Genomic DNA, 20,187 nt, shown 5'->3' with positions numbered 1-20,187 from the left:
AGAACTCCAGGGGGATTGAACAGTGAAATTGTATCCACATGTATCGAAGGATTCGTACAAACTAAAGCAAAGAAAAGCGCTTGGAAACGTTAACATCTCAAACACTTTCAAAGGACTTTAAATAGCCAACCTTCAGAGGCATGTTTCATGTGCTTGGCCTTCAAACGGACAAATATGGGCTCCTCTAGACTAGCTCACATTAGTATTTTGAAGTATAATCATACGGCATTCTCTTTTATGCATACAACATGAAATTTGATGGCTGACCAAAAGGGCGCTAAGAAAGCGTTGGCGTAATGATCAGTGAAGCTCCGTTTCTTACATCTAGACTTTGATGTTTGCTCACCTTGACTCGCTGTTGCCAAACAGCTAAAATGCATCAATATCAAAGCACCACTTTCCATATGACATCCTAATCGAGGCTAACAGTTAGCCTCTAGGGTATTTCAGCATATTTGTCTATGGATATCCATGTTTGCATTTCTGTTGGTAAGCAAATGACCTGCTGAGCCCTTTGACATACAAGACTAAACAAGGTTCTTCACATTAGCAGAACTCGATCTCACCTATAGGAATGGAAGTGTTCTGGTGATTATAGCGCTGTATTGATTTAGCGTCCGGTTTCACAGAAGAGACTTTTTAAAGTCTTTTCAGCCATTTTTACCATGGCCATTAGGCAATGTAGCATTGATTTTTGGAGAAGGAAAAAAAATCCAACCCAACCAGGCTGACGACTGGAGAATGGTAGAGCCAGACCTTTCCTCAGAGCTCACCCGCTAGGAATACAGCTAAAAAGGTTATTCGCAATATTCACACAGCACCAGTCTGTTCTGGGCCTAAATCACATCTTTAACCCTTCAAACTGGACGATTATGGAAAGAGTTTATCCCGGAAGCAACAGAGGATGTCAGACCTTCTCAGAGGTCAAACATTTTAGCTTCTTCAATAACCATGGTTGCACAAATGGCTTAAAGTCACGTAACACAGCTTCTACCTGGCCTCCAGCATCTAAAATACCTGTCCAATTACCTCAGATGTGTCAAGAGAGGGTTTAAGCATCTCCACTGCCGGATTTCTTCTTTGTCTCAATCTGCTCTCAATCTCCCTGGAGTGCCCTTTCTTTCTGAAGGCTATTTCCCAGCTTTCCATCCATCATGCACAGCGTGACAGAACCAATCTCCAAGGCTTTGCTGGTACTCCTCGCTGGAACATCCTATCAACCTAGTGGCATATAATGTCCACTTGAGCCATAGACAAAACGTCTACTTAATCCCATAAAATAACTGTTAGAAGCAAGGTGGACAACTTTATCATGATCCAAAAGTGAAGCTCTGCAATTCTCCATTAACCATCAATTCCGCCTACAGCAGATTTTTCAAGAAGAGTCATGCACACAATAAAACCACTTGTGAATGATTGCGGAGCCTACGAAAAAATTTCCAATAAGCACTTACGAAATAACTAGATTTCTACCAAAGTGAGAAGTACATGTTCGTATTACTATAGCATACATAGTTGCTAGGGTGTTTTGGTTAGTAGTCCAATCTGTCAAATCTGGTCGCGAGATATGGCTGCTTCAGTTTAAGTCTATAGCATTTTTATTCCCTTGTTCTATAGTCCAACAGCCCAAATGCTTACGTTTTGGATTTGAAAATAACTCTGGAAAGGTAATAAAAATAAAAATGTAAAAAATTCTATCAAACAACAATAACTGTAGTGCTTTCTAAGGTGCTAATGCACAGGGGTTTTTTTTATCTTTATCTTAGAAATGCATCAGTACTTGGGGAACAACATATTAGATGTGGTTTGCATCCAGTCCGTTCTACTCAAACTTAAAGCATACTCAATACGTGAGTTTTCCTGCAGACTTGGTAATCAGTGGGGTCGAAATGAAAAGCAGGTGTGTTTGGAGACTGGCGGTCTTGCTGTTATTTCAGTGGCGTGAGCTACAAAGCGAGCGCATGGGGAGCCTCTGACCACAGTTCTTGGGTGGAGAGCTATAAAAAAGAGATTATCCATACATGTAAGAAAAGTAGCAATAAAAACGAATTCTTCTCCGCTTACCCGTGCCTTTTTTCTTGCTGTCTTTGCGTGCGTACAAAGCTACAGCCTCACTACATCAATTTAAAATCACAGGAATATAAAATAAAACTACTTCAAGCTGAGTTTCAAAAGCAATGCATTATTTCTGAACACAGAACAGCTATTAAAATAGCTGCTGAAGTCTCCCTCGTAATCCTGTTTTCTTTTAACATTCTGTGTCATGAAAAATCAAAAAGATTTATTCATATTGATCTATTTAATAAGCCTCCCACGGTCTAGAATTTTGCTTGAGAAAATTCTTGTCCTCTATAATCATAGAGGTTGATGGTAGAATCCAGGTTTGTATGGGAGATGTGAGGTTGTACAAGTCTGTAATCACAAACGTAGACCAGGTCTTTAAACCAGTCAGTGCCAGACTCGGAATCAGCACTGGAAACTGGCTCCTCTTAAAAGACAGTCTCTCGTTTTAATGATCGTGGCTCCATTTCATTACACATGTGCAAATGCTATTGGATATTTCATTTCTGTCTCTCCAGTGGCTCCGCCTTCTTTAAAAAAAATGAAATGTGGGAATAAATGTGGGAAATTTTAATGACCAAGACATGGTTGCGCTCTAACAGAGCTCACAGTGAAGTTTTTGTGATTTTGTCCCTTAACATTTAAGTGAAAACCCCTTTAAACTCCTAAATCTAATGGGTTTTTTTGTGTGCAAAGGAATGTTCCACATGTGGGGGGAAGTAGCGTAGACTGTGTTAAAAACCAGTTAATGTCATGTGGCCTAATGAATAAAATAAAATAAAATAAAATAAAATAAAATAAAATAAAAATACAAAAACCCTTTTAACTCCAAAATCTGACCAAATGCAGTGTGGAGTTTGTTAAAATCACTCAACAGTCATTCAATAGCTTGTGTGGCCTAAGGCTCAAAATTATAAAATTACAAATAAAAAAATAAAATAAATTATATTAAATAAAACTAAATAAAATGTGAAAATAAATTACAATTCAAATAAAATAAAATAATCATTGCAAAGGGATATTTGATTAAAGATTAAAAAGACCATTTTTAAAAACTGGATTAATGAGTCATGGACAAGACTGCAATCAAGTAAATAGGGTCCATATGGATTCAAGTTGACTTTAAATAAAGGAGTCTGAGCCAACCAGCAGACTGTTTCTCCTGGTCGTAAGGCCCTCTTGTCATCTGCAGCCTGCCAGATGAATTATTAAAAGAGTTTGGAAAAAATAATACAAGATGACTGCTGGTTGCACGTGTCGGTGCTTCCACGTGCCGCCTTCCTTCTCAACACACAAACTGGAAAAAGATATCGGAATGCCATTGAGAGACAGAACAGGTGTAGAAACAAATCCCATTACAATGTCACTGTTAGGCATCATCAGAAAAGAACACAACATAATGCCGGAAAAATAGGAACAAGTGGAAACTGACCATACTGAACATGATCCCCTTATCAACCCAAGACCCCATTATGTTTTTTTTAATGGTTAATTTGACCAAACATTGTGAAAATCGCAGTCCTCTATTACAGTTATAATGTGATTCGTGAATTTCTCTATAGAAATCATAATGGTAATATTTGAAATAGGAATAATAAGTCTATTGTGACTTTTAAACTGCGGGTGATTGGAAGGAATGAGGAAGAAATGTCTAGTTTCCTTACCATTTTTCCTTTTCAGTAAAGAAAAACTGTGAAGCCAGTCTGTAAGTTTTACAGACTGTGAAATACAACTTCTACTAAACGCATGCAAAAACATTCATAAATTCATCCTGTAGACAGAAAAGGAACATTCAACGATGTGCTTAACTCCCTGGATGAAATTTTAGAGTTCTGTAAGCTGTCAATGTCCGTGTATAATTGATGGCGCTCTGAGTCTTTGATGCTTTGGCTGTGGAGACTCTATATTCCTGCGTTTGTCTTTCCTACAGGGGTCCACACCCAAGACCCAGCAGCTGGACGAAAAAAAAACACCGGCTACATCTGGTAGTCATCCTGACGTTGTCCAGCAGAGCTCACAACGGTCTCGGTTTTACTGCTTTCCGAGAAAGAAATGCACAAATCTCAAAACTCCACAGCCCTTAAACCTATGAAGACACCATCAAAGGAAATTAAGTCTGTGCGCTGTGTAATTGTCAATACCATCACTTGTGTTCCATCAGCGTTTGATTTGGGTGTCATTTATATTTTACTCTGCCCAGATCTCAGCATGCCAGAAATGTGAAACTCGAACATGTTCTGCAGTTTCTTTAGAGACAACTGCACGCGAAAGAAAACAAGTATCATGAATCGTCTGTGTTATGACAGTTGGACCGTGAGCCTAAATTGCAGATTGGCACTTTGCCATCCACTGACAGCTTATTCCATGTTGTTTACTATCGGCTACTAAAGTGCTATTGATCCGAACAGCAGCTGGAGGTACAGAAATGGGTAGATGACATGTCCTAGACAGTTTGATATAGGGCTGAGATGGCTAGACATTTTAGTCGGCAACTGATTAACTAGAAGCCACTAATAAAAACAGCATAAATCTTTATTATTTTTACACAGTTAAATGTAGTGATTAAAATAAAATGAAATACAGCTCTGCATAGTCATTAAAATATTTAAAGAAATATTTTTACATTAAAAGCATTAGCATTAAGCATTAGGTTTAAAGATCACAAGAAATATCAATTCAGTCGAGTGCATCCAAACTTGCTGGCAGTCTAGCTGCGCATGAGCATCTTTTTCTTCTTTAAAAATTTGTTCCAGAAATAATATTATTATCAAGGGTACATTAAATGGCTATTGCAGATGTCTTAAGCTGTCTTTGCCAATAAAAGCTTCTCCGTTGGAAGAAAAACTTGCACTCGATGCAGCTCATACACACAGTTCCAAACTGGCAATGAGCAGCTAGCAATATGCTATGCAGAGAGCTCAAACGCATATGGGGAAGAAAACAGCTCAGGTCACTGAGTTGGGCTGAATGTTGAACAGGCTGCTTCATGGTTCACTGAGCTGTAGGGGCTATCAGCATGAACCAGTGACGGTTAAATGATTCAGTATATGTATGTATGTATGCCCATAGAGCAGAAACGGTGTATCACGCTTCAAGTGTTAAGGGACCTAAATATCCACAGGCATGTTTTGTGGTCAGATTCACTGGTAGTACCAACTAAATACATCATGGTGTTTTTTTTCTTATTCTTTTTTTTTTTTTAACCAAATCATGATATATAAATAGAAATGTCTCAAGGGTCCCTACTTCAGTGTCTAATATGATTTAATATAATATGATATTTATTATAACATAATACACAACAGGTCAAATATTTGGAATTTTCCGGGGTTTTTTTTTTTTTTTGTTTGTTTTTAAGAAGACTTATGCTGACCAAGGCTGCATTTATCTGGAGGTCAAGGTCATTTCTGGACCTGGAGAAATCATAAAACTTATTAAAATCTCCATTGGGATTTTACAAAGAATATTTCATGTTTCAAAATAAATATTTTTTTTAAGTTATCCATAAGGTCTAAATTATGTCATTAGGTATAAGTTAAGAGTGAGTGTAAAAAAAAAAAAAAAATATGGGCCTTGCAAATATTATTTTGTATAGTCAAAAGGTAGAGAACCACTGCTCTAAACTATCCTAAGTTGGGACCATTTTTACAAAGAGTTGTGTTTTATGTGCTCATTTTAATTAATGAAATTGAACAAATAGCAAAAATAAATTTTTTTTGAGTGTGTCCATAAAAGCCAAAAAACTCAAATTTCCCCATTTCCTAATACCCATTCACTCTTTAGCCAACAAAATCTGTAGAGAAGGTTTATGTGGGTGAGCTGAAGGGCGACTGTGTCCGTGGTACAAAATCACTGGACGAAAATAAACTCCTGCAATTCCAGCATCATGCTGTCACCCTGCAGGCGAGCATCACGTGGTGAGGATTACAGATGTGGAAATCGAACTAAACGTCTAAGTACGTGATTACTAGAGCCCCTATAAAGATGAACAGCACCAGTGTGTGGAAAGCTCAGGTCTCTTAACCATGTTAACCTCTCCAATCTACACTCCAAAATTTGGTTTTGGAGCACACACACACGCTCATCTTCTAAAGCCGCCTCCACTGTGAATCTCCATTGGGGTGCTGACAATCCCATGACCCAGTTTCTCAGCTCAAATCCTATGGAGGAAGACACTCTAGAGCTCCACACAGTGAGATTACTGTCACAAAGAGCTCATTTCTGCCGCTCCTGCCCTGATGAAAAACACTCCATTCAGCCACAACCGTGTGAGCTTAGCGTTGTAGAAAATACCCCTTTGGGAGACAGAAGAGAGTGCCCATCTCCAGCTGGCATGCTAACAGCCAGGGGGCCATCGGGTCAGACCTCATGCCAGACCCAAACTCAGAAGCTGATGTGCACCACCAATCCACTCAAAGACCATTTACATCCAACAAAAGCGCTTGATTGTACACAAAAGAGCTCTACACGGAGATATACGGGTAAGAATGAAACAGCCCCTGTGAATGGACTTGATACAAGTTATCAGAGTTTACAACATACTTTCACACACTGAAGGGTTAAGAGAGGATATGGAGAATGGAATGAAAGAGAAAAAAAATAGGATGAATCTACGGATGGCAGGAGAAAGTGTTAAACCAGAATGGATGGGAGGGGGTTTCTGTTGGAGAGCGTTCGAGAGCTGCCACAATAAGACGAAAAGAAAAGAATGGAAGAGATAAATATAAGAGGCAGTTCACTGAGCCGAGGTTGTGGGAGAAGACGTAGCTAAACAGTGGTCGTTTCCCTCTATTTTTCACTGTCTTTCTATATGGCCTTGTGGGTCGACATTGAGCAGTAAGTGGGCTAGACTGAGGTGCTGTTGGAAGATTTAGAAAGAAACTGCAAGACAAAATGAAGAAACAAAAAGAGAAAGGTAGAAAAAAACAGATGAGGAAAAGGTAGGAAGAATGGGAAAGAGAAAGGAAAAATTAGAAGTGGTCGTTAAACACTAGCTTAAATTTAGATATAATACTTCCATGATCCATCCTTCTACTAATGCTGTTTACGGTGAATATAAAAGCCCTCGTAGTATGAAAAGTGGAGAAAGCCAGCGTCAGCATGCACTTCCAGAACCCACAGCGAGACCGCAAGGTGAAAACAAACCACGAGCTGTTTCACTTCAAGTCATTTTGCATGGCATTGTTCTGTTTCTGAAAGAGCTGTTGGAGCCAGAGAGAAATGAGTGTTTTGTCAGCTGACCCGGCTTGTATAAATTAACCAATTTCTTATTGCAGTCGGAGTAAATCTTTTATTTTGAGGTTATTTTTGAGATGCAGCCCAGTCTCAGTCACTCTGGTTAATGAATGGTTGTAAAATGCTCCTCTTTTTCCACTGGTGCTGAATGTTTCTCGCGGCACTGAGCTGAATCTATTGTGCCACAGCAAATTATATTACTCCTGAGGGAGTATAAAAAGATGAAATTCTTTGAATAGAAAGTATCAAGGTAAACTGAGTACTATGACAATATAAAGTCTTTTTCTAATGTGATGTCATCACAGGCTGCATGCAAACACCAAAAATACAATTGTCTGATTAAGACAGTATATAGACTCTCAAAACTGGAGTTTTGCGCAATTTAGTCCAGTAGCTTTGAGATGATCTATATGGCAGTATAAAATATCTTTTTGCATGTATACACTTTAAAAATGTTTTTCTCTGCTTAGAAAACTATCACACGTTATGTAAGCTAAACATTATTAGCTAATAGCTGACTTACGCCTAACAGTACAATTAACAGATACAATCATTGACATGAGCTGTGGTACTCTATCAGCTGTGGTGCAAACCAAAGAGCACTGAACTGGTTGTGATGAATATCCCACCCCCATATCTCCAGTCTACTTCCAAGTCATGCCACTCAAATGTTCCCTGTCCAAACCCCCTCCGTCCTGATCTACACTTCCATCCACAAGAAAACAGTCCAGAATGGCTGAATGAATATTTAAAAGCTGCAGCTTTCTCAGTCCTGGGGTGGCGTATGAGCAAGTTCCTCGAACAGTGGCTGAGGTGCGACAGGGCTTTGAAAAACCAAAGGAGAGGAAAGAAACAAAAGCAAAAGAATAACAATAATAATAATAATAATAATAATAATAATAATTATAGTGCAACCCTCGTCTTGGCAAAAAAAAACAAGCTGCATTAATGAAGCCATTAGCACCTTCTGAGATGAAAAGAACAGTGAAGACCTGAGCTTACCCTCTTACCATGTACATGCGATAATAAAGTTTGCATTCTACCTTTCTCAGGGGAATAGCTTTATTTGCAAGGTTATATCTAGCATTTTCTCCTTTTAATGGATTTTTTGTTTGTAAGTATAAAATCTATCTCTCTATCTATCTATCTATCTATCTTATCTCCGCTCCATCATTTATAGCTTTAAATAAAAATTCCCCCAAATAAAGGATTGGCTATTATCACTATAAACAGACAATGTTTGTTTCATTCATACTGGATGCCAAAGGGGGGCATCGCACAGTAACTCCACATATCCAGTCACAGAAGTAGCGGAACACATAACCCTCCAGGAAATCCCTTATATGGACAAAGGCATTGCTATTGTAGCTGTAACTGAACATATAAAATGATAAAACAAAGACAATAAACACTCTACTGTGACAATATAGTTAATCTGTGTTATTCAAGCCATCTCTGGTATTTTCATAATAATTAATAGTTTAGAAATGTGAATACAAGGGAAGTTTAGCTTTAGGCATGTTAATTTCAGCATGTTTAGCTTAATTAATAGAAGGCTACCTGCTGCCATCAGAACAAGTGTAATTGCTGCCTCAACGTGCTCCTCGGATGCTCTCATTTGCATGTTTGTGCTTTTAAGTCGGAATGTGACATGGACACTCTCATTACTACAAATATTTGTATTATTACAGTTTTCTGACTTGAGTTTATGTTAATTTTCTCCGTCTGGAAAAAAAAAATTCACCTACAGTGCCGTTGATGGTGTTTCCTACGTCCATTTTGGAGAACCAGAGGATAAATATTTCAATCGATCGCTCATGCATGGCACCGAAATCTGTGTTCTGATTAGATTCTAGTACATACCGATTACATAGGTACCAGTGCCATATTGGTACTGAGTTTGGGACCCAACCCTACTTACAAAACTACTGTACTCATCTATTCATCCCGTTACCTACCCATCCTTATCTATTATTCAACCTAAGGATCAGGCGATGTGGTCAAATTTCTATAATCTAATTATCCATTCTTAATCTCTTCCATCCAATCATTAGATTGCTTTAAAGCACTCTTGAACTTTGTCTTTGAGTCAAGACAAAACCTTTAACCCTATTTGCTACAGTTTTTAACTGAATATCCTCAAGTTTCTGTTACGTAACCAATAGTATAATGCTAACACAAGCAGAAAGAACCTATAAAATAGCTGTGGATGTGGTCACTTTTTGCAATGCACTGTAAAACCACTATTGTGGTCACACTATTCATTTCAAAGAGGCCCGCTATAGATCAAGAGCATGTTTACCCAGTTAGCCACAATAATGTTGATATTTTCTAAAGCAATCATTTGAGATAGTTAAAACAATAATACTTACGTTGGCAGTGTCCATCTACCTCCTCGAATCCTGGCCGGCACACACAGCGGCCGATGGGCACCAGCCAACCTCCGTCAGCACTGCAAAACATCCGTGGTGCCTCGAGCTCTTCCGCATCCTCCACACAAGTTCCACGCACCTCCACCAGTGCTGAATCGCCACCCGTCACTGTGTCCGGGAACCGGGCCAAATTGAGCACCGCCAGAGGACAGCGCTTATAAAAGACTCTCACCGACACCAGAGCAATGCAAGCACCCAGGTCTTGAAACGCCAGGTACAAGCCCCTCTTACTGAGACCACTGATGTCTCGCACTTCTGTATTCAACTTCATGACACGATCTCCAACGTCTGTCTGCGTAAAGCTCTCATCAGCCGCTATAGTGTCAATCTTGACATATTGGCTTTCTCGAATGTGCCGCAAAGGTGCAGCGACGGCATTGTTAGATTCGTGGTAGTACACATTAAACGTCTCCTTACAGGTCCCAGGGACTCCCGGAAGGCTGTTGCAGTCACGTAGAGTGAATTTGATCTCCACGTAGACACGTTGAGCACCTTCTCGCTGGATCAGTCCAGTGCGCAACCAGTTGTTCTGATTGGCTTCCATTACATTGCACACCTGGTACGTCCTCATAGGAATGTTCCTCTCATCCATAACACTGATCTCCTCCCACTGACAAACAAACAAAAAGTTCATTAGTACAAGGCTTTGGTAATTGCTCTCTGTACTTTGGTTCTGAACTTTCTAGGCTTATACAGTGGTTTATAAAAGATTTTGACAGACGCATGATGGGAACTATGAGAAAAGGCATAATTTATGTCATCAAGTCATCAAGAGGAAAGTGCTTCTGACAGGCAATCAGCTCAAAGTTATGAACTGAACAGTCTCAGTTGTTTTGTTCACGCATAAATCAAGTCATTGTTGATGCAAAGAAAACTGTATAATTGTGCTTTGGAAACTTCAATTGTTAAAACGTAAAAAGGCAAAAACCATGAAAAACTATTTGGTTTGTTGGTTTGGCAATGACGTCAGAAAGTTTGTGGGTTACAAGTAAAGGCACAAAAAGTATCAACGTAAATCTTTCAAATCTTTCATTTCAGAAGTGTAGTACGCATCCTGCTGGACATGCCAAACCATAAATTTTTTCCCTGCTTCATAACCACCACACAAAAATATTATTTCAAAAAAGATATTTCTCTTTACAGGCACTCGTGAATCTGGGCATGACTACTTGTGCCAAGGCCACTATTACAATCTATCATCATCTTGTGAAAATGGATTTGAATGAATGAAACGAAAGCGTGGGATGAGAACCAACTCCCACAGAGGAGACAGAGAATCGTTACTCAGCGGGTTGGCAAGGTTGTACAAAATGAGACTTTCCTATGACCCCCCACAGGAAACTCTGAAGAGTCACAGCCTGTATGTTCACAGAGGGAGGCTGTGAGCATTTTTGAGGGTTAGAAAGATCAAGGAAAGATCAAGGACTACACTTTAAATCTGGGTTGTAACAGAACTGGTTGGGTATGAAGTAACGGGTAAATATATCTGGGCTAGTTATTTAAAGGTTTTAGGTTCAAACCCCACAAGGGACAACAATAAGATGTTACTAGCTTTTGCTATCCCAAAGCTAGAAAAAACACTTTAGTTAACCAGAGTACATTGTCTATGTTAATTATTTTGTACAGTTATCTGTAAATTCATCTTATTGGATTTGAAACTTTTAAAAGAGCTTAAATATCCAATTGTAAGGAAATAATTACACTTATCCAAAACCTGTGACAGTGGCTTCCCTATCAAACTGCTCACTGGTAAAATTGTTGGCAAAGGTACTGTGAGAAAGGCTTAGGTCTAATTTCACAAGCATGGAACTCTTAATCATGGTTTTGTTTTGTTTTTTGAGTTGGGTGATGTATTTTGGCTGTGCTGTGCAGACCTTCACAGGTACTTACCCCCTCTGATGGATACGCTTCCCAACCCAGATCACCCGGGCAGACATAGAGTCGAGTAGAGTAACTGTAAAAAAAAAAAAAAAAAAATGAAAAGGACAGAGACACAAGTTAATCAAAGACACAGGGCTAGTATACTTAGCAGAGAACATCATATTTTTATCATTCACGACAATTGGGTTTTTACACAGCATGATGTCATGTAAAGCATGAATCATTCAAGACTAAAGTCTTTCTGAATAAAATATAGACAACGGAGCTCTAGAAATGTCAGAATAACTAATCAACACTTTGCATTTGAGGTTATTCATTCCATTTTATTTCGATGGTACATGACATATACAGTGGATTTATTTAACCTGAACCTCAATATCTCCTACAACCAGGCACAATAATCTAAAGCCAGATGGGGTTAGATACGCAGTCATGACCATTACAAAACATATGATTCGCAGCTCCTCACGCAGTCTTTTTGAAATCTGTTCTCACATCAATATTTTCAGAGCTATTTATAACAGTCTTTCAATCTCCCAATGGTCGGAGCCCTGAACTTCCCACTTTGAGCTCCGTTCCCAAACCAATTACATCCCTGGCAACCAGGGTGATTAATTCTTAATCACATCCAAACCTCAGATGTTCCTCCTCTTTCACGCTGAATATCAACCTCTCCCTCTCCTGGCCACATGTGCGTGCCCTTTTGTGACGATTTCACAAAAAAAAAAGAAAAAGGAAAATGGGAAAATCAAAGACCATCTGGATCCAAATTCTAATTAAAACTGACTGCCAATGGGTTTGTGTGACATGCAAACAGTGTGCATTTTTAAATCACGCTTTGATGGTTGGTTGATGTGGAAACATGGATTATGTTTGGTTTTATGGGTCATATACATAGCAATTGGGTACATTTGATGACTTGACACTCAAAGAGAAAACCATATGTAGAGTCAAAGCAGGATATTGCTTCTTAACCGTATACAGATACGATGCCATTAACCACTGGTGCTCGTGTGCCTGTTTTCTGATGAGGGGTAAAACCAGACAGGCCAATATATCAGTCCAAATGATCTGGAAATCATTCTGCTCGGCCTTTCCAAAGACACATTTAATAAAACAAACAAATGAATACAGCCACAGGCTCCGCACAGCCCATTAATACAAACAGCAGGTAACATTTAACTCACAGCAAGGCAAAATTTGTTCCACCTGAGACATCAGTTCGGGCTCAGCAAGCATTTTTTAAACAACTGCTATACAGTCCCTGATGAAAAGACTAGCGTGTTGTGTTTTGGACCACCAGGCTGCTTAAATCACAAACAGTTAATGTGCTCAAACTTCTAAACCAGCAATACAAATAGATGCTGACTCTCTGAACAAGAAAGATATTCCTATTATTTATTATTTTTTATGCTTTAACCACCAAGTTGGTCAAACCAGTTGCACCTGCAAGATTCAGGTGCAAACCAACTTTACTGACAATGTTTTAGTGAAAGTGAAGTGACATTCAGCCAAATATGGTGACCCATACTTCAAAATTTGTGCTCTGCATTTAACCCATCGAAACTGCGAGCACACACACACACACACACACACACACACACCACCAGCAGTGGGTAGCCCTTTATGCTGCGGCAAAAGGGCTGCGGCACCCGGGGGTTCGAGGTCTTGCTCAAGGGGCACCTAAGTCATGGTATTGCCGGCCCGAGACTTGAACCCACAACCCTAGGGTTAGGAGTCAAACGCTCTAACCACTAGGCCACGACTTCCCCATTTTATTTAGCAAATAAAAATAATTGCTATGCTGGTCTTTCAGCAAGACAAGTACCAAACAGGGACAAATCAGAATTAACCAGCAGGAACATTATAAGATCTTAGCAGTAAGTCACCCAGGCTAAATTATTGTTTACTTGCTCTGTTAGGAAAGCAGCTCAGATTTTCATTGGCACAAAAATGTATCATTGATTTATAAATTTAAAATATATACTTTTAAATACAATTTGTAAATGTACTATTTATTGTAAAAAATATTCAAAGTATTATTTTACCAATTTCACATAATTTGTATATTTTTTTTATGATAAATAACAATTGCTGGAAATGTTGTTACTATTATTATTATATAAGAAATTTCAAGAAACCCACAAATTCATAAACATACTTTTGCTAGAAAAATAATAGCAATATTTTGTTTGTAATATTTTGAAATACTCTAACCTATGCTAACAAAACTAACAAGCCATTTTTGCAGTTTCAACAAAACCCATCAATGTTAATGTCACCTAACTAACCTTAGCAAGCTGACAAGCTTATGCAACCAAATGTCACAGAAACTCAAATGTTTAAGGAGTCTAGCTCTCTCTCCAAAGTCCTAGTTCAAACACATAGAAATTCTATCATTGCTTTGTTATACAAAAGGTGAAAGATCCCTTTTATTCTACCTGTCAACGAAAAAGAGAAGTGTTTTTTCACAAAGCTGGTGTTTCTACTCAGGCTCACCAAAAGACATAACGGTACCATGCAATAAAAAGATTTCCATTTAGGTACCCATAGAATTCAAAATTGTCAAAGAAATCACTGTAAATTCACTTTTCTAACAGTATTACAAGACCAGGGTCAAAACATTTATAGACAATGCAGGTGTAGCATCCACTCAAATACAAATGGTTGTATAAAGTTAATTAAATTTAGCCCCATTATCCCGAATATGGTTACAGTCTTGTACAAGACTAGGCCAATCGATGTTATGTTTACTAAAACAGCTGGTAAGATAAAGTAGAGGATGGGGGCTTTTCTTCATCATTAGCTCCCAGTCGTGCAACTGTGGATGTGGGAAATGTTGGAATCCCTCGTGGTGGCTGAGATCTCGCCACCTCAGGCATTAACACTGGGAAGAGTGCAGTGGTCAGCAATCACCTCTAATGTAAACAGGGAGGCAAAAACTTAAAAATGGAAAAAGGAGAAGGGTAGGTCAAGAAAGGGAGAGCAAAAGGATAGATAAGCAGCTGGATGGAAGTCCTCAGGGAACCGAAAAGGACAATGGGGTCACTCTCACTCATGCACAGCCACTGTCAGGTACTTCTCAAGTATCCTTCACTTAAGAGGTAAATCAATCTATGAAGATACTATTCTTAACTCTGAACATGTATATTCTGGCAGGGACTGTTGGGCATTTAAAAGTTTAAAATCTACCTGATTTATTAAATATGGTATTTAGAATATGGTATTAGTGCTGTCAAATGATTAATCACATCCAAAATAAAAGTTTATGTATACATTATATACGCGTATATACTGTGTATGTATATTTATTTTGTGTATATAAATACAAACTCATGCATTTATTAAAAAAAATATATGTTAATATATTAAATGTATTTGTATATAATATAATATCATAATATAAAAATATAAATGTATATACAATATATACTGTATGTGTGTATTTATATATACACATGATAAACATACACGGTACATATTATGTTCTTTTCTCACCATATATAATAAAAAAAATGATAATAGTTTACAAACCCCAATCACCCCCCCCACCAACCGTCATTGGTCAGACAAATACATAGCCCCGCCCCAAACTCATACCATTGTTTATTCTGTTGCTATGTCAGGCAGATTAAAATTCTTACACAAACAAAGCCACATTCTCGACAGATCTGTCAAAAAAAGTATCTGAAAAAAAGTAGCATGTCCAAATTCTCAAACTTCACTGAACACTATGTGAAAAAAAAAATACCTAAGTGACCTACTACTTCTGCTGAGATTTCTTAGTGTGCATCTGATGGACACTTTAATATCCCAAGAGAACATGGGAGAGGAACTGTGAATGTCAGTATAGCGACACAACTGATGTCATAAGTCACATCACAAGTAAGGCATGGAGAATGTAGTATACTTTAGGACCACAAAATAGGTTATTTCATCAAATGTAGACCGTATGCAATTTCTGACACAGATTTAGTGTTTATTATTTCTAGCAAAACTAATCAAACAACAAAAACTAAATTCCTAGATTTCTCTGAATATTAAGACAGAAAAGTATTTGGTAACACTTTAGAATAAGGTTCCATTAGTTAATGTTAGTTAATGTGTTAATTAACATGAACAAACAATGAATAATACATTTATTACTGTATTTATTCATCTTCGTTAATGTTAGTTAATGAAAATACAGTTATTCCTTGTTAGTTCATGGTAATTCACAGTGCATTAACTAATGTTAACAAGCACAACTTTTGATTTAAATAATGCATTTGTAAATGTTGAAATTAACATGAACTAAGACTTATAAATGCTGTAGAAGGATTGTTCTTGCTTAGTTCATGTTAATTAATACATTAACTAACATTAACTAATGGAACCTTATTCTAAAGTGTTACCAAGTATTTTAATAGCAGCAAAAAAAAAAAAAAAAAAAAAAACGATGCATTTCACCTTTACGTCTCACAAGTCTTCCACATTTGTAAAAAATCTTGTATGGTTCGAACTTCAAAGTAAAGGACTCTGGGGTTATTGAAGCACAAAACACAGAGCCTGCAAATACTGATATGTCGGTTTCAACAGCATCCACTCCAAGCACGGTAGGCATAACTATTGTAAGACACTGCTATCGTACAGCCATCTTGGCAGAAGCGGTGGGGTGTATTTGAAATGCAGTCAGCAGTTCCTGTCAGTCACTGCTGGTGGGGAGTCAGAGGTCTGCTCTACTGGGAGGTGGTAAAAGAGCCTCTATTCTGCCTCAACAGACTGATGAGACCTGCCACAGAGATCCAGCCTGTCCGGCAGAACCATCACACTCATCTGACTCAATGCCAAAAAGAACAGCCATCCACTTACAGCTTGACACCCATGAGTGATCTCCTAATGTCCACTGACAAAGCTGTTTAACACAGAATGAAGATGTTCTAGTATTTTCGAAGCAGAAATATTAATGTGCATCCACAAACTTAGGTTATCTGAACAAATACGATTTTTTTTTTTCTTTTATGCTGCCTTCACATTTTTTTGACAAGCCACAGAAATTATCGTACATTTTCACCAAATCTACATTGTTTTCTCACTTTTTTACATTTACCTACATAAACAAACATTTGATGCATTGTATGTATTTTTTGCAACAAAACAAACTACAGAATCAACAGCAAGCTGAATAACTATCACAGTGAATTTATATAAAAGTGCAATAATTAATGTTTATATGTCTTACAACGATTAGGACTACAGTATTTCTAATTTAAAATCTGCTGGAGATTTACTATGAAATTCTCTTTTTGACTTATTTACTTCAAACCATAACTGCGGCGTGTTATTATATATTATTATGTATCATAAATGTTAATGATGTTCTTTTTGTGAATTTCCTAAATAGAATTAATTAATTAATTTTGCAGACATGAACATCATAATCTTCAGATCATGGTCCTCACACTAAAGCCATAGGAAGGAACCGTGCCAAGCTCCAGACCACAGAGTGAGATAGATAAGACTTAACCAAGACAGAAATCACCACACAATCACTGTTATCACTCAGACAAATACCAGAGAACTACAGAATCATATTGCCAAACAGGCTTCACTGAGATAAACTTTGCTCCACCCACTCAATGGAGGAAGAATGGACACTCACGGTACAATAAGTGAAGTAAAAAGGAAGGAAATATCCATGCACTAATAAATTAATTATCTAAATGCATCACATGAAGGGTCTAAGAGACACAAACTACAGCTGGTTTTGGTTAAGATCTTACTAAGAGTATACATTTATATTTTATCTTAAAAAAAAGACATGACCTTTAGACAGGAAGCACATCAGCACATTAATTACAATGAACACAAGGGCCATTTCACAACCTAATAACCTGCGAAATGTGTGTCAGGCACGACTGACTGGCCATGCCAGGGTCTGTTTAATGATGAGAGGTGTAAACAGGCTGCTGCCAGACATGGCATGAAATGGTGACCCGTGTGTTAGTTAGTGGAAGACAGCAGGGAAGACACTCTTGGGATGCCTCATTAGAAGCACAGACACAGCTCGGACCACACCTGCCGCATCGATGAGTCTTTGTGTGTGTGGAGATGCACAACAGCAATGAAACTGCATCCGTGCTGGATATAAAATCCCAAGAGGGCATGAAACAGGTTACAACAGCACAAGTCATAATTAGAGAGATTAAACTGGGCCGCACCAGAAGACGGTGACATCACCTTTGAGCTTGTGGTTCATAATGGCTCTTTATAATTAAGGCTGATTCGTTTCTTAGAACAACGCTGATGAGCAAGAAACAAAGTTTATCATAATTTATTATTATTATTATTATTAAAACAAATAGTGGTTCAAGTTAAGCACCAAAGTTTAATACTTGGGTTAGGTTCAATTCCCAAATTAGCAATTTTCATTAAAAAAAGTAATATATTTTAACATACTTATTTAACTTCAATCAAAGGAAAAAAGCATGTTGTAATACGCATGAAACATTTTCAAATTCGGAATGAGTCTCTAAGCAATTAAGCCTTGCATTAACAAAATGCAGGGTCAAATCAATAAAACCTCCCAGGAATCATAGTGCACGAGCTTCAAATCCCCAGGAGAGCAGGCCATCAGTGATAAGCGTAGTGCTGTTAATGAGATACGCGAAACAGAATTCACACCGTCTCAGACATTAGAAAACATTAAGGCTGAGTATTAGGTACAGAGAGAGTAGAGAGCATGTTAATGAAGGTGAAGGAGTGGGCCTCACAATAATGACAGATCAAAGCCGTTGTCGGCTAAAAGGGTTTCGTTTTAGCACACATGAACACACAAGGGATCTGTTTTAATCAAGTCTCATTACCTTACCAGAACCGAAATAGCATAAATGAGAAAATGTTAAGCTCTAAGACAAAAGTTAAGCTGATAAAACACAATGGCCTTTGACCCTTGATGGAAAGGTGGGATTAAGTTGATCTTCTTCCTCTGAGTGACAAGGGAAGGGCACAAATCTGATTTAAATTGAACATGGAATCAGATTCTAGAGAATCTGATAAAGTCTCAGTGCTTGTAATGAAAGTCAGAAGGGTCCAGTCGGGGTTTGGGGCTTATTTGACTTTCATTGCAAAGGCAACCAGTTAAAACATTTTTCAAATCATCCTCTTTTATGTTCCACAGAGGGGAAAAGATATACAGGTTTGGAACGACATAAGAGCGAGTAAATGATGACAGGATTTTATACAGAACTAAGATGAGAAAGAATTCATTAAGATTACATTTCAACTTTCCATCAGCTCAGCTATGAACACAGTGAGATGCAATGTGAAACTGATATGCTCAAGTAAAGGTAAATAGCTATAATGAATCGTCTCATTCAGGAGATTCACATGGTGTTTCATCCAATGTTCTGGCCATGATCCAAAGCACTCATGTGCCTCTATCCTGAAATGCCACTGGCATCGACACTCGTTCTACCGCATGAGCTGTCTGAGCCACAGGAGTCTGGATCCAGCCGGGGGCGATAAGGTCTAAGGTGTGTCATTCAGAGCAGCAGGAGAGAGAAAAGGTAATAGCTCTCATGTTAATGGTTTTGACTCATAGTTTTATATATAAAATCAACTGTGGGAATTTGAGTTGACTCATTCAACTGAATCAATCAACCTAGGCTAACTGGAAATATGTGTCTCTACTGCAAAACTCAACTGTACAATTCACTACCGTTTCAAGCTGAAATGAACAGCAACTATTTTATTCCTTTTCACCTGGGCAGATTATTGTATAATAAATAGTTATTTTATTAGTTACTTATTTTATATTTATATCAGACGGTTCTTTGCATGAAACTATTTTAGTAAAATTACAATACTAACATTTAGGGCTGTACGATTATGACAAAATCATAATAGTCGATTTTTCCCTTGAAATTGTTTGCTGGTTGCTATTGATCACTTTATTGTTCATGTGCATTTATTCAGTCTTTTCGTTTATTTGCTTATAATTTCAGTTGCCGCCATTCGGTGCATCCCTTTTTTTTTGCGACAAGTTTCGCAAAATGTTCCAAAAGCAACATATATCATTTTGCAGAAATTTCACCACAGGCATGTGTTTCCAATGAGTACAAGTTGAAATCAATAGCACTGGTCTCTGAGCTTTTGGCTATATCAGCAAATACATCTGTTGGACTGGTCCATTAAAAGTCATATGCCATGCAAAATTATATTTTGCTAAATGCTAGATCCAAGTTTCCAGCCCAGTTTCTTAAAAAGAAATGTTCAATAACGAACTACATGGCAGGTATAGAACAGACGCACTTTCACGACTAATTAAGATCTGTAAATGTACTACCAGTCGAGCACTTTGAACTATTGTATACTCAAGGCTGGCTTGCTCTGTGTTAGGAAAATCGTGGCCTAGTGGTTAGAGAGTTTGACTCCTAACCCTAGGGTTGTGGGTTCGAGTCTCAGGCCAGCTATACCATGACTGAGGTGCCCTTGAGCAAGACACCGAACCCCCATCTGCTCCCGGTGCCGCAGAATAAATGGCTGCCCACTGCTGGGTGTGTGTTCACAATTTGTATGTGTTCACTGCTGTGTGTGT

At 38.1% G+C, this 20,187-nt stretch overlaps 1 protein-coding gene across 1 annotated transcript in view; it reads right to left on the bottom strand.

The window, feature by feature from the left end:
- Window positions 1-11,674, bottom strand: part of LOC113042492 (ephrin type-A receptor 3-like) — a 45,913-nt gene extending 34,239 nt beyond the window's left edge. Inside the window, 3 exon segments of the mRNA XM_026201384.1 lie at window positions 9,669-10,338; window positions 11,619-11,659; window positions 11,662-11,674. Coding sequence (XP_026057169.1) covers window positions 9,669-10,338; window positions 11,619-11,659; window positions 11,662-11,665 — 715 coding nt within the window. The 5' untranslated portion in view covers window positions 11,666-11,674.
- Window positions 11,675-20,187: the final 8,513 nt, after the last annotated feature.

The sequence above is a fragment of the Carassius auratus genome, chromosome 24, assembly GCF_003368295.1.
Source record: "Carassius auratus strain Wakin chromosome 24, ASM336829v1, whole genome shotgun sequence".
NCBI classification, from domain to species: domain Eukaryota; kingdom Metazoa; phylum Chordata; class Actinopteri; order Cypriniformes; family Cyprinidae; genus Carassius; species Carassius auratus.
This window is presented reverse-complemented; position numbering and strand designations above follow the sequence as displayed.